This window comes from Oryzias melastigma, linkage group LG10 (genome assembly GCF_002922805.2).
Source record: "Oryzias melastigma strain HK-1 linkage group LG10, ASM292280v2, whole genome shotgun sequence".
Classification (NCBI taxonomy): Eukaryota; Metazoa; Chordata; class Actinopteri; order Beloniformes; family Adrianichthyidae; genus Oryzias; species Oryzias melastigma.
This window is the reverse complement of record NC_050521.1, coordinates 13,752,111-13,766,597: the sequence shown is the minus strand read 5'-3', so window position 1 is coordinate 13,766,597 and position 14,487 is coordinate 13,752,111. Positions and strand designations below refer to the sequence as shown.

The window sequence follows — 14,487 nt, the reverse complement described above, 5'->3', positions numbered from 1 at the left end:
GCCAGTTATTAGCTGACAAATGTGGTGCAAGGATGCAATACCAACTCATTAAAGTGTGGTTAAATGAATGCAGGCTCATTAAAATAACTTTTAATGTGATACACGTTGCTTCTTACAATGTTTTCCAAAAAATAATAAGTTGAAATAAGTAAACTTTCCCGACAAGGATTGCAAAGCGCAGGACTTCCATAATTTCTGCCTCTCGTAGCTTTGCCTCATCATCGTAATTCCTGGCCAATGACTGCAGAGATCGTTATTCACATGGTTTTGTTACAAGCTTTAGTTCAAAACAGAAACGTTAGGTTGAAAGGCAGATCCAGACCAAATTAAGCAGACTGTCTGCACCAAAAAACGTTTCTAGTTTGAATAAACCCTTAGTCTGAGTTATGTTGAAAACATGAGAAAACTAGAAGCTGAAGTCACATTATGAATCAATTCAAAATACTCAGGGTTTCTAATTCTGTGGGAAATTTCACTGTTTTGTTATGAATATTATTTTAAAAGGAATGCGTTTGTCAACAATGTATTTAAATCTAAAGACCCTGACTACTGAACTACACAAACATGAACAATGCAACTTATTAAAAGGTGAACAATTATTGTAATTTATAACGGATTTGTTTAATGAGATTCTCTAACTGCAAAAGCTGCAATCGGGTCAGATGACACACAAACATAAAAACGGAGGAAATTTGACTCGCTATGGTGCACCTTGTCTCCAATGACTTCATCTACACAACTGACACCAGCAGAATACAGATGTCAAACAGGAATACTAATAGCCATGGAATTATTATGGAAAGCTGCAAAAACAAATTCCTGACATAGATAAGCTAATAAAACAAAATAAAATAAATAACACAAAAATGTAACTTTTTAATGATATTTTCTGGAAATAAAAAGTGTACTTTTGTGTATAAAGTAAGACAAGTATTTGAGCTGTTAGTCTTACTTTACGAAAAAGTAATAGAATATTTATTTTGCTTAAACATTTTCTTTTGAGTACATCTATTAGTTCAGTCTTTAAACTTTTAAAACAGCTTAAAAGAGGGGGAAAAGGCATACACAGCATGTTCTGAACAGGTTTTACAAAGCTGCCCTACAGTTATGTGTACCATAGTAAACTCTACCAACATGAATTCCCTGTAATCAAAACCGGGCCTTTAACAAAGTCCAACTACTCCTACAGTATGGCATTCTTGCTACCAGACACAAGTCCAGACAAGACAAATTCCCCCCAAAGGACATGGGAATTTATCAGGTTTTACTGTTCAAAATAACAAACTAAATATGAAAAGTTCTGTTAATTTTCTATGTGCAACCCATGTGTCTGCAGTTTTTCACTGTGTTGTTCTAAAGGGTTAAGATTCACAGGCTGTTTGTCATCAGCATTACCCACTGCAGACACCTCATAGGAACCTACATGCTGACGCATCAGTGGAGACAAACATTTCGCTTCAGTCACTAGTAGAAAATACAAGCCGCACCTTTTCCAGAGAGCATTTGTTTTCACTTGACAGAGCACCAAACTTCATGTCAGTTTCAATTTAAACTTATCTGCAAACAATGCAACTACAATGGCTGTTCATAGCTGACAGAATAGGTTTCAGTCATGTGTTGTAATTTATCAAGAATGTAAAAATAAAAGGGGGAGGGGGGAATAAAAGAAACTTATTGTACTCTAAACTGATGAGCAATCTACTTCCTCATAGAAGGTCTCTGGGTACTTTGACCTAAATCGTGAATCCTGCAGGGTACGTTAACCTCTGACAGCTGGTGAACAGCTTTAAAGAGGGGCTGTAATTGCAGGGTATGGTGTCACTTTGTGCTTCTCGGAATGTCAGAAAAAAAAAACCTAAAAAGAGTGACGTTTGGTTCAGCATGTTCAGGCCCCTGATGATGCTTTGATGACAAAAGTTGAGTCAGTGAGCTACTTACAAATTTCTTCTTCTCTCCATCCTCGCTGTTCTTCTTTGACTTCTTCTTCTCCTTGTGGCTAGAGGCAGAGGCAGAACCACCCGAGTGTTGATCCATATTAATAAGTTAATCTGTTTCCTTGAATTCGAGTCCAATTAAACACGTGTGGCGGTTAATCCCCCCCGTCTTCCAACACGACGCCACCGACCCTTCAATCGCTCGAAACGTCCCAGGCCCTGGTCGCTCCAACACGGGCAAACCACAATTAGCTCAACGCTGCTAAGATTTTTGGTGAAATGCCAAGCGACCCCCGTACGAAGCCACCTATCGAAGGAGGGAAATTCAAAGCACAACCCCCCCAGCTCACTGAGCGACGGCGACCAAAACGACCTGTTGCGCCTGTGGAGTTAAAGTAGAAATAACTCAACACATTCCACTTTTAGCACCACTTAAAAGTTTATAGAATGTACACAAAAGCCGACAAACGCGGCGCAAAACGAGCTAACGTTAGCTTTAGCAAGGTTAGCCTTCGAGCTAAAGTGATTTTTGGCAAAAGCGGAAAGAGCCTCTCTCCGAAGTTCACTCTACAAAAGTTCTGTTCACGGAAACTACACGGATGAGGAGTGTGTGTTATGAGTATATCCAAACAGCGATGTGCCCCAAAAGCGTATCCATGACTCCTTGAAGTTTCGTTAACTTTTTAACCCCTGGGTGACAAGAGGGAAGCGACAGTCTTCAGCGGTGTGTCTTCCTGTTTTTTTCTAGCCGTCCTGGCCGGGGCGGAGCATGCGCCCTGCGGCTCATGCACCTGAGCGGATTTAACCAGCGCAGAGGAGGCTTCAACCACAGTCTGTCAGCCACTGCCGCAAAGTTTGCACAGATTCACAAACGTGTTGCTAAATAATGTCCAGGTGGATAAAGGTTGTATATTAAAACCGCGCAAATAAAAAAATTAAAGATAAAAAAAAATTAATGTCAGATGAGTATAATAACCAACCACAAGCAGGCAGCAGAGGCCTTCTAATCCACACAGAGCTGCTCCCCCTTTACACTATCATAATAAAATGCAACCAGCTTTTTAAAAAATGCTGCACTTTGGTAAATAAGTAGTGCTAAAATTACATATTTGGTGTCATTTGTTTGAAACTTTTATCAATTTAGCTCTTTTCAACCACACGTTATTATTATTGTTGTTTATTTGTCTGTTTGTTAGTTTTTTTGTTCTATATATAAGTCTATTTTTCTTCATTTGGGCCAATATAACATTGTTGTGCATGAATACCACAAGAGCTTGGGCTCCACCAAGAGGTTAAATTGTAAATAGACTTGAGTTTACACAAGCTCAAAATAGAAAGGAATTCAAGGTGGAACATTTAAAAAAAAAGTCCAAAACTGAGTAAACATTCAATCTTTTGTATTCCAGAGATGATCACATTTATGCATAAAAGCTAAATATAAAAAGCTCATCTGATTGGGATTAAATATTTCTAATAACATAAAAAAGTCAAGGAGAAAATGCATGTTTAGAAAATGTTGGACTCAAATCCCTTTGGCTGGGGCAATATCAAGATTACAATGTTTAGCATTCAAAATGCAGTGTCTCCTTTCATCTCAGACCAACACAAACTCATGTGAATACCCTCGCACGCATACATCAGGCACAAGGATAACAGAGATAGGCTCAAAATTTATCTGTCCTGGTATGTGAGAGATGTTTCTCAAAAAACAAGTCGAGAGGATTTGTGCACTGGAACACACAACAGTTTGGTTTATCGCACAGGGGCTCATCCTACTTGAGCCCCGAGTCTTCATTCTCCGGGATCATACTGACGCTATCAGTTGTGGGGGAGAAGTTAATTAAAAGTGAAAGTGTGTGATAAGACAAACAGCCCTACGAGACTCCTTCTAATGCCTCCATGGATGGTTAACATTATAAACAGCTGACCTTTCACGTCAGCCGCTGCAGAATCATCTTCGGCATCTATCATCATTTAGAGGTGCACAAACAAAATAGTATTTGAGGACGAATTGTCTTTATGTGCTGGAATAGCCTGTACACTTTGTCACTGAATCATATCACAATCAACAAGTTTGCAGATATGACTGTTTTACAAGACAAGAAGATAGTCTTACAAAATATTTCACAGCACAACTTAGGACAGCAGTTTCTATCTTGACTGTAAGGGAGATTAAAAAATCATTTTGACTGAGCCAGTGTCCAGCTCTGAGGTTCATGCATGTGAAGGGGGTTACGTTGAGAGGGATGCATCTTAAAAAGGCAGGAATGAATCACAGCATGTGATAGACTATACTCCCAGTTCACCTATTCAGTCTGCTGCTCTCTGCTCCCTTTTAGGCAAAACAGTCCTATGAGTCACCAATTACAGCTATTATTTGATAATTTGCCTCAGCTGTTGGAAATGTTATGGGGTGACGCCATGGGTCCTTAAGTGCTAAATGTGTGGCAACAGAAGCCTTCATTAATTCCAGGTTTGTGGATCCAGAAACAGTTCAGGAGTAGATTCATCACTTAACACCAAGCCTCCCAGAATGCCCCGCGGGGACTTTATTTGTAGGAGGTCCGGGCCTCTCTCAGGGACCTGTCATATGGCATGGAGGCGAAGAAAGAGTTCCGGAGCTGGCAGTTGATGAAGAAGACGATAAGCAGCACCAACAAGAAAAGCAGTAGGCACATGACTAAGTAGGTGATGAGGTCCGGCTTGTGGAGCTCGCCCTCCCGGAGCCCCGCGCCTCCTCTCCCCGTGGTGGGTCTCAGGAGCGCGGCCACGCTCACCGAGCTGCCGTGAGAGGCGTTCAGGGAGGAGGGGGCGTTTGTGGGGGACTGGGCCATGAGCATCAGGTCAAAGTCTGGGGAGTCGGTGGAATTGAGAAGGATCTGCCTCAGCATGGTGCCCCGCGGGCTCAGCAGCAACGACGGACGGCTGCAGAGAACAGACACATGGAGAGAATTACGCAGCTGACTGAGCCACGGTTTGACCGCGCAGAGCAGTCAATGTTTGACTAAGCAAGAGCGCGTGACAAACAAGTGGCACCAATTTCACTTCAGTCACATTCACTTGAACTCTATACATCTACTGCATCCATAGTAATATTACAAGGTCGATAACTGTATGATTAGATAAGGCAAAAGTGATTGTCAAACTATAGGAAGCGCTTGAAAGTGACGACCTTCAAGGGTTTGTACTTACTTTGTTGCGCAGAGTTTCGCAGGTGGTCTGGAAAAATCAAAACCTCGGCTCTGCATTCCTCAGAATCCCCGGCTGCGTCTCCTCCAGCTCCACCAAGGACGCGCAGCGATCCCGCGGCTGCGCTGAACCCTGAAAGTGCACCCGATTTTTGCGGGGAACCAGCGCTTCACCCCTCAGTCACTGGAACCAAAAAAAGCCAGTTTCCAAACCAAACAACCGTCATTCTCCACTTGCTGGCTTTTAAATCCAAACGGTCCCAGAGCGCGAGTGGTGTACGCAGTCCTCTTTCTCTTAAACTATCACTACAGCCGTATTCTGAAGACTTTAGCGTCCGGCAGAGCTGATGGAGTTCAGCGGTGGTCGTGAACGGTGCGCACACAGGCGGCTAATCTTGTGCGTCGCGCTTGTGCGCAGTGAAACATCGTCTGGATGCGCGCAGAGCCGTCCCTGTAAAGTCCGGTCATCTGGTTGCCCTTTTTTTGTCCAGTCAAATGTCGAGGCTGACTTACTGCGACGGTCTGTCTATTGATCTATTGACACCGATTGGTTCGGTGGCACTGAGTCGAGATAAAAGGAGGTCGGACAAAAGACACCAGCGCACGGGTTAGTGGAGAGCCGAGGATCTGCTGCCTGGGGTGCTTGTGTGTGACAGAGGGAGGGAGGGAAAGAGAGAATTGCACATCAAGGGAAGGTGAGGAGGGGGCATGTCACCTGATCTATCTATCAGTCTATCCATCTATCTATCCATCCATCCATCCATCCATCCTCATAAACCCTCATTTTCAGAGAGATGAGAGACTGTGTGTTCCCAGCTCGGGTCCATTTCTGGGCCAGTGTGGGGAATGTCTCACACTGGAGTGATGAGACAGCAGGGGGAAAGTGTGACACTGGTGAATGTGTGTATGAACTCATAGCATTGATTAAGCTGCAGACAGACGGGGTTCGGGTCATTGTCTGAGTCCAGGTGTGAGTCATCCAAACGTTTGGAGCAAAATGGAAAAGCCGTTGCTCATTTGAGTTTTGATCAATATCCATTTATTCAGCCTTGATCAATGCTCTTGCTTTAAGAGCAGATGTGTTTGCTGCTTGTGGAGTGTGAATGGCATCGCATTGCATGCTTTAATAAAGGCTAGATCAGGAGCAAAGCGAGCTGCAGGGCGTCCGTTTGTGCTTACACAGTGTTTCCATCACCAGTATTCATACAAGATGCATGTCTCTTAAAGGTATGCCGATCTGTTTGATATTCATCTGCACCTGCTCTGTCTCAACAGAGCGCCTGGCAGGCATAAAGAGCAAGAGTAGAGTGGCACAGGCACTCACATACTTGACTATTCAATACCTAAATCTATCCCAGACTGGAAAAAGAGATTTGAAGCAAATCTGTGCACAATCAAGCATGCAGCAAATTACTGAACAAACAGTAGACATGAACCTTGCACTATTCTGCTTTAACTCTACAGACCGGCTTGCTGTGGACCAGTGTTTAGTGTGTCACATGGAAATACCAAAAAACAGCCTGAAGCCAGATTGATAGAAGGAAACCAGTAATTGCATGGATAAAGAGATTAAAGTCTTGTTTTGTTTTTAATATTCTTTATTACTGTTTTCTTATTACCTTTTCTATTTCCTTGAAAGAGAACACATTTTCTTTACAAAGAAAAGGCTCTAATCTCTGGGCTGTAATATTTTTTAATGAAAAAAGGAGAATGGAAATTCATTGAAGTAAAATATGAGTGCTTTGACATATCCAAAAGACTAAAGAATACTTATGCTTTGCACTTTATTCACTAGCTATTTAAGCCAGATAAGTTGGTTTATTTATAGCCTGACTCAACACATGCCAACACCACTTATAACCAATCATTTTTCACATAAAATGTCTTTAGTGCTCTTTGAGTTGGAGACTTGCTTATCAACTTCACAGGAAAACTTTGGTTTTATTGAATCTTTAATGAGACCATAGATTCTCAATGAATACCAAAGGGATTGTAAGAGTTTTAAGGATCATTTCTAGAGAGAACAAAACTGAGTCATAGAAAGATTAATTTAAATCAAGAGTGGATGGTAAAATTGCTAAATCCATGAAAACTTTGGAATATACGTCCAACAAACATCCTCACGTCAAAGAAGACTAATCAAGTTGAAGAGTTGCCTTTATTTTGGGAGTCAGATCAGAAGTAGATGCCATGGATGCTGGATGTGGCTGTGAATTTGAGGATCAACAATTAATAAATTCAACAATAATCAATGATGGCCCCAATTCATGAAGTTTCTAATTTTTTATCTTTTCTTCTTATATGTTCCATCATCCCCCATGTTCATTGCAGATGAAAGCAAAATCCCAAAAGCTCTGTGTGATTTACAGCAGCATTCAAACCTGACAAATCCCTTTTGCTTAAAAAAAAAAAAAAAAAAAAAAAAAAAAAAAGTGAAAACGGATTAAATATGTGAATATGTTGTTTACTCCCAACTGCACTTAAGCCTTTCAGCATTTTGACTGGTATAACTTACACAATGTCAACAGAAAGTTTAATTTTCCTGCTCCAAGCAAGTGTGAAAGAAATTCATTGAGTGAGTTGCCGTCCTTTGCAGACGCAGAGTATTCCTTCTATCAAGTTCTATTGAGAAGATACAGGTCTGAAAAATGAAAGTCTTTTTTCAGGAGAAAAGCAACAGCTACTGGAGAAAAACTGCAGCGCTGATGGAACTGTGCCCATCCGCTCTTATCTGCCTCTTCTCAGGCTGCAATCTGTGCAGAGTAAGATGATACTCCCATGATATACATGTTAAACATGCAGACCATCTGATCAGCTCTTGTCAGACATTTCAAGTGATTAGCATGAAATTTGCAGAAGCTGGACTTTGGTTGAAAGTCTTAAATGGATCTAATGCATTCTAACATATGAAGTTTATTGACTAATGTATGATCTCTTGATAACTGAAAGTGCTTTTGTGGATTATCTGGAATTGGCAACATAAAAATTCAATTAAAATGAATAAAATGGGGATTCTCCTGCATGAGCTCTACTTAAAACAAAACATTTATCAGTTTTTGTGAGTGCAATTAGCCTGGGTCATGCACAATCTACACACCTGTATCACGGTTTAGCCCCAAAATACTCCTGTTGAAGCATTTTAATTTGTGCTTTTTTCTTACTCAACTGAACGTTTTGTTTTGTTTTTTTATTGTCTTCCACCTTACCCTTCACCACTGCACCACTAATTATTATAAATGTGGAAGAGGGAAAGACAACTCATCCACTGAATGGAAATAAACAAGTCAACTAAAAGTTGGGCTCTTTTTCTTTTTTTTTTATTTGTTTATTTTTGCAAATCTCAATTTAAAACCGCCTCACCACAAGTCAAAAGAGAGACAGAAAAGTGCTTCAGAGACTTAATGCCTCCAATGATAGGGCGGAAGCAAATGGTAAACTGCATAAGGCAACAGGGATTATGTATGAGTGGTCTACACACATAAAAAAACACACAAATCTGTCTCACATTTACACACTCCAGTGGTACACACAGGGATGCACACTCTTCTGCACTGTCAGCTAAATGGAGAATTGGGTCTGCTCAAGGGCAGCCATTTCATTTGTGTGTTTTTTATAACCACGAGGAAAGATTGATGTTTATAACATTTTCCCTTATTATGCTATTATAATTATTAAAATCCTGTCACCTCTAATTATGTCAAATAAAGGTGGGGAAGAGCACAAACAAATGAGGAGTTAACCCATATTTACAGTACTGCTTTACTCAGCCATTATGTCAGATTTTATTCATCAATTTGCCTTACCTGCTTATCTTTTGCAGCATTTTTCTGTGGAGTTTTTAGGCAAGAGGAGGGGTGCAGCTTGCTATTATGTGGAGTCGCTGGAGGAAATCAACAAACACCCACTATTTTCTGAAACTTTTACTCATAAATTAGCCTGACAGGCATATTTTGTAAAGTGTCATCAGAGGACGTGCACAGTTCATGCAAAAAGTTAGCATTTGGGATAAAATGAGATGCAAAAAATTAGAATTAGTTTCTGTTAACACTTCCTCATTACCAGAAAAATGTTAATGATCAACACTTGTAAAAAAAATAAACCAGTTTCTTTCTCTTTGAATTTAATGTAAACATGACTATAAATGGCATCTGGACTCAGGGATGTTCCCAGACTCTATTGTCAAACAAACAAAAAATGAGTAAATGAAATAAAGCCAGTGAAAATATGTCCATATGTGCAAAAGCAACCACACACATAGTTGTGTGTTTGACATGTATAAATGACAATCTGCAGTCCACACAGTTTCAGCCACAGACTTACATAAACATCGAGAGATGAGCAGAGAGAAAGCACATAAAGGGAGCATGCAAAAACGATGATGACGAGCTGCATCAGCACCTGACTCTTTTGTGCCATATATGTCGATACATTGCCATTTTTCGAGGGACTAATTTCCAACTAATCTCAAACAAACAAAGCCCACAATTTTCTCTTCCATCTCATTCTCTGTAATTGTGCTCAATTTTCTCCAATCCATCTTCTCTTTAACCTCTGTGGAAAAAAATCACTCTGCCAAGTAAGATTTCCCACTGCCATTGAATGTCCTCGACTGCAGAAATCAGATGTTCCAGCTCTCACTTGATTGAGAAGGAGAAGAAAACAACATGAGAAGAAAAGGCATCTAGAGTTAGTTGTCATATCCCAGTTAACCTTCAATTAATATATATATATTTTTTTTCCAAATTCTTTTCAACCTAAAGTTTCCATAAATTCACAACTGGAATTAACCAATTATTTTTAAAAAACTATAGTATTTTTTTTTTTTTATTTCCGCGGTACATTTTTCTCCCTATAGTTCTTGAAATCCAGGAACATTTGGATCAAATGTTAACTTTCACAACTTTTATAATAAGGACATTTCTAGTGTGAAAAAGTAATTACATTTAACAAAGCGTAGCTGGCAGGGATTGGGAACCTGACGAAGAAGAAAAAAAAATGTGATATATGAGATATTTAAAGCTATTGTATGGCGGCGTGGTTTCATTTTTAGACTTCATGGTTCTATTGTTTTTGAAGGGGTGGATAAATCTCTCAAATAAGCTTCAAAAGTTCCAAATAGGCACTAAAAATGTGCTGTGTTTTTTTTTTTAAAGGTTGTAGCTTGTGAGAACTGCTTGCTGAAATGGCAGAAGTTGGCTTTAACAATGGGGTAGGGAAAACTGTGGCTTCATTACCTGCTCAGATTAGCTGGACTTTAATATAGATCAGCAGCAGGGTGTCTCCTGGATAAGCAATGGATGAGAACCAGAAATTCAAATGAGAAAACTTGGTAAACTGTGGAAAAATAATCAAGCTAGGTTGAATTTGGGCTTTGTAGTCAGAGTATCTTCTTCCTCAGGATAGTTATTTTTTTTTTTAGTCTACGCATAAGTTATCAAGCTCCTGATGGTTTCTATTTACAGAATTACTAGAGATTTTTTGGGCAGTGTGTTGGCTTGAGCAATACAGGCCCCTTTACTTTACCATGACTGACTGCTGCTGCAGAGCTGCCTTTGAAGGCTTTGCTGTCAGAAGCTCATTATCTGCTTCAGGAGATACTGTTCTGTTTTTATAGAAATTAAAAAACAAAAGGGATGTGTCCATATTTTTTTTTACTTTCAAACTTGTATTTGTCAAAGAAAGTGATGGATTTTAATATGACGTTCATCCATGTTTACTCACTATTTCATGTTTGTGGTTCTCATTGATCTTTGTGGTAGAGAACTTTTTTTTTTTTTCAAGTTTACTTATAGAAATGAATCACATGGTCCGGACATGGCATCAGGCAGTTTCTGAGCTTTGGCAGTCCGAAAACTGCTTTAAAGATGGACTTAATGTTTAGGAAGATATTATGGAGAGGAGGTAAAAAAAAAAATCATAGATCTGCATTTAGTTATTTTGTGCTTTCCATTGGAATACTGCTTTAAATGATCTTTAAAAACTCATGTCAGCATCTTTAAGGTGATTAAACCAGCTTGATTGTGGATTAAACATTTGGTATTTCTTGAAACTAAGTAAAACCATGAATTGACTTCTGATAAACATTTTAGATGAGGTCCTGCAAAACACTCAGATTAACAAAGATAGTTAATACATTTGCTAATTTTGTAAGCAGTTTATTAATATGAACTTTTTAGCCAATGGTCTCCCTTTAGATGGTATGATAATAAAGCTTATTCGGCTTGTTGTGCTAATAAATGTCTCACTAACATCCTACAAGCACATTAATAATGTTTGTTAATGTATTAATAAAGTTCGTTAAGGAATCTTAATATAAATGTTACCATATTTACTTTTAATTTGCAAACAAACTGTGATACTTGAAAAAAATACCACGTGTGTACCAGTTTGCCTGATAAGTATTTAATTTGGTTTCTTCGGTTGAACTTCCACAAGCTTTTCAGAATCTCTGTTAAGCTTTTTGATTTGTTATGAGTGCAGATTCTTTGAAGTGTCACATCTCAAGTCTGCTTAAAAACCTTATTAGTCCTATGGAGATTTAGAAAAGCAGGTGTTTGTCGAGGAAAAAATGGGAAATGAGATGTTAAGATAGAGAAAAATCAGATGAAGAAAAAAAACACATTTTGCTTCCTTAAAGTTTTCATTTTAAATGTTGATTTTTTCTGGATAACAAAATGACATAGTGTTGGATCACTGGATCAGTGGCAAAGGAAAACAACCTTGAAAGCTATGTTTTTGTCAGAATCCACCCATAAAAGTATAATATGGGAATTATTTTAGACATTTTAAAATTTTTTCTATATTTCTGAGTCAAGTAGATTTAAAATTTCTCCTAAAAAAGTTTAAAAATATGAGACACCTTCTGCTTCTGAGGTTAGAACTGCATGGTCAAGTATAAAGTCTGGTTACATTTCTAAGAAAACAGCTTATTGCCAGATTGGTTTGGGCAGATGTCCTGCCAGTGGGTCCAAGGCCCCGAGCCTCTGCTGAGTACTGGCCTGAATCTCCCTTCTGTGAATTCTGCACCTTTCATCTCTACAATTTGTGGCCAACAGATTTAGAATTTTGACCCAATGAACATGAAGCAGAAAAATGATTAAATGTTCAACTGTTTTATCTCCATTGAATAGACATCAACAGTTGAAGGGAGCATTTGCATTTCTGTCACTATAAGAGACTTTTAATTTTTTGAAGAGTTTTAGTCTTTACTTCTTATGCTCTTGTGTTTTTATCTCATCAGTTTCTTCACCAAAACTATGAAAACGGCGTGCGTGCTCCCACTAAACCAAGAAACAAAATTACCTTCTGCTCATTTTGGAACTTGTCAGCATGTCTCATTCCATTAACAAAGTGAGGAAAGAAGAAACCTGATTACCAACACCAGCCTGTCCAATCGTCGTTTCAGCAATTACCAATAAAAAGGATTCATACCTCCCTTTCCCATACAGAGGTCTTGCTGCAGCCCCGAACCTTCATTAGATCACCAGTCTTCACTCCCAACAGATTTTAGAAAGTTGTCTTTCGTGCTTTTGGTTCATAATTCTAACTTTGGAAGACACTTTTTTTCATCTCAAAAATTGAATTAAAATGTTTCGATTCCATGAACTCCTCCTGAAAGAAGACCATTAACTGCATCAATGAAAAAGGATCTTATGTACAGTGAACTAAGTGAAGCATGACCTATAAGTCAAACTGAAGATGCACCTTAATCATTCTGGTTGAGATATAAGTGCTTTCAACTAAAGCGTTTTGTTCATGCTTGGAATAAAAACTGGTCTTGATGACTTTAAATGGTGCAAACTGCATCAGAGATTATATGATCAATTGCAGGGCTGTTTAAATTAATGCAGCTTACGTCATCTAGAAGATTTACAGTCATAAAAGGAAGCTTCAGGAGGCTGAATTTAGAACTGAAGAGGAGGATTTTTATAAGGAAACACTACACAACAAACATAAAAAGAAAAGAAAAAAACAGTGAATGTTTCTTTAACTGACAGTAACAATAGCCCTATTTGTCTTTGTACCCAAAAATAACCACCAGGGTTTGAATGAGCTCAAGCGTTCTTAGTCTCGATGTCAAATGTGGGTAATTTAGGGAAGCATGTGTTCAGGATCACTGGAGAAGCTCTTGGTAGGGATGGATTAGAGTGCCCCTGGTAAATGGGTGCTTATCAGAGTGTAGGATGGGGCCACGCTTCAGTAGCCACGCGACGGACCAGAAACCTGCTCTAAAAAAAAAATAAAAATCCAGAGACATCAAAACAAAGAAAGAGTCAAAGATTGAGGGTTGTGCGTGGAGGTGAAGTGCAGGAGAAGCGTGCGACAGAAAACTGGGGGCTGAGAGAAAGTAAAGCAGATGGGAGAGAGAAAGAACCGAACAAGTTTCCATTACAGGAAGTGTTGTAGTCTTTGATCCAGTCATGATTATGCATGAGCGTGTTTGCTGTCCATTCACAGCTACAATGACAGAAACTGGGAGAGCCAAGCAGAGCACGGAAAGTGGAGGGAAGACGACATGAACGCGGACAAACAGAGACAAACGGGAGATGCCGGGTTCAACACATGCAAGCAACAGATAAGAAAGACGGATGAAGAAAAATAGAAAAGGACAAAGTCGGGAAAGTGAGACAAGGTGGGAGGAAAAAAAACTAAAGCATACACAGAAAAATGACAAAGGATTGGAAAATGAGTCAGAAGATGGATGTTGGCGCTGCTGTTACGGCTGGGCCATAAAAGGGAAACTATGTTGTAAGTACATAAATAAACAAAGAGGAAATATTGTGGTGTGTAACAAGCATCGGCCCTGTCATACCTATAAAACTTAACTTCCTCTCAATGTTAAAGTCATTCTCCGCTTTTCTTCACACATTTTTCACAAACTGTTTCTCACCTTCACAATTCAAGAAACTTCTAATGCTGCGTTCCTGAAAGCAGCTGTGAAATGTAAATAAGAAAATTTGGCGAACAGTAAATCATGCAAACTTTTGCATAAAATAGTGCATATTTATAATATATTCAATGTCAATTTTTGATGTTTTTTAGTTGTTTTAAATGCACATTTTCAATACTTAAATGATAAGATGGGAAAAAAAAACAAAAAGTTATTTTTTTTATTTTAGAAAATTCTTAAAATGTCTGGATCTTGGGAGTCAGGTGTTGTAGTTTGAAATCAAATGTTTTGCAATGTTTCTTAATAAGATTTCCATGACTGAACAGCTCATATTCTTTATTTGCACCTATCACTGCTTTCAGAATTTGTTACTTTTGTTCTCTAGTTTGAATGGGAAAATCTTGTATTTTTCAAATAAGGGTTTATTTTCATTCCTTTGTCAGTTTTATTTATTATACTATCCCTTTTTAGTTTG

General features: G+C 38.9%; 2 protein-coding genes across 4 annotated transcripts in view; both read right to left on the bottom strand.

Annotated features, from left to right (window-relative positions):
* The window catches only part of LOC112153296 (protein diaphanous homolog 1), an 81,948-nt gene extending 79,002 nt beyond the window's left edge, over positions 1-2,946 (bottom strand). For all 3 annotated transcript variants that reach the window (XM_024283386.2, XM_024283388.2, XM_024283387.2), the window contains exon 1: positions 1,939-2,946. In XM_024283386.2, the coding sequence (XP_024139154.1) occupies positions 1,939-2,034 (96 nt within the window). In that variant the 5' untranslated portion in view covers positions 2,035-2,946. The remainder of the gene's footprint in view (positions 1-1,938) is intronic.
* A 982-nt stretch (positions 2,947-3,928) lies between these two features.
* LOC112153046 (small integral membrane protein 32) lies at positions 3,929-5,989 on the bottom strand. Its single transcript, XM_024282927.2, has 2 exons — positions 5,127-5,989; positions 3,929-4,859 (listed from the first exon to the last, which is right to left on the bottom strand). The coding sequence occupies exons 1-2, from the start codon at positions 5,180-5,182 to the stop codon at positions 4,484-4,486; spliced, it is 432 nt and encodes a 143-aa protein (XP_024138695.1). The 5' UTR covers positions 5,183-5,989; the 3' UTR covers positions 3,929-4,483.
* Positions 5,990-14,487: the final 8,498 nt, after the last annotated feature.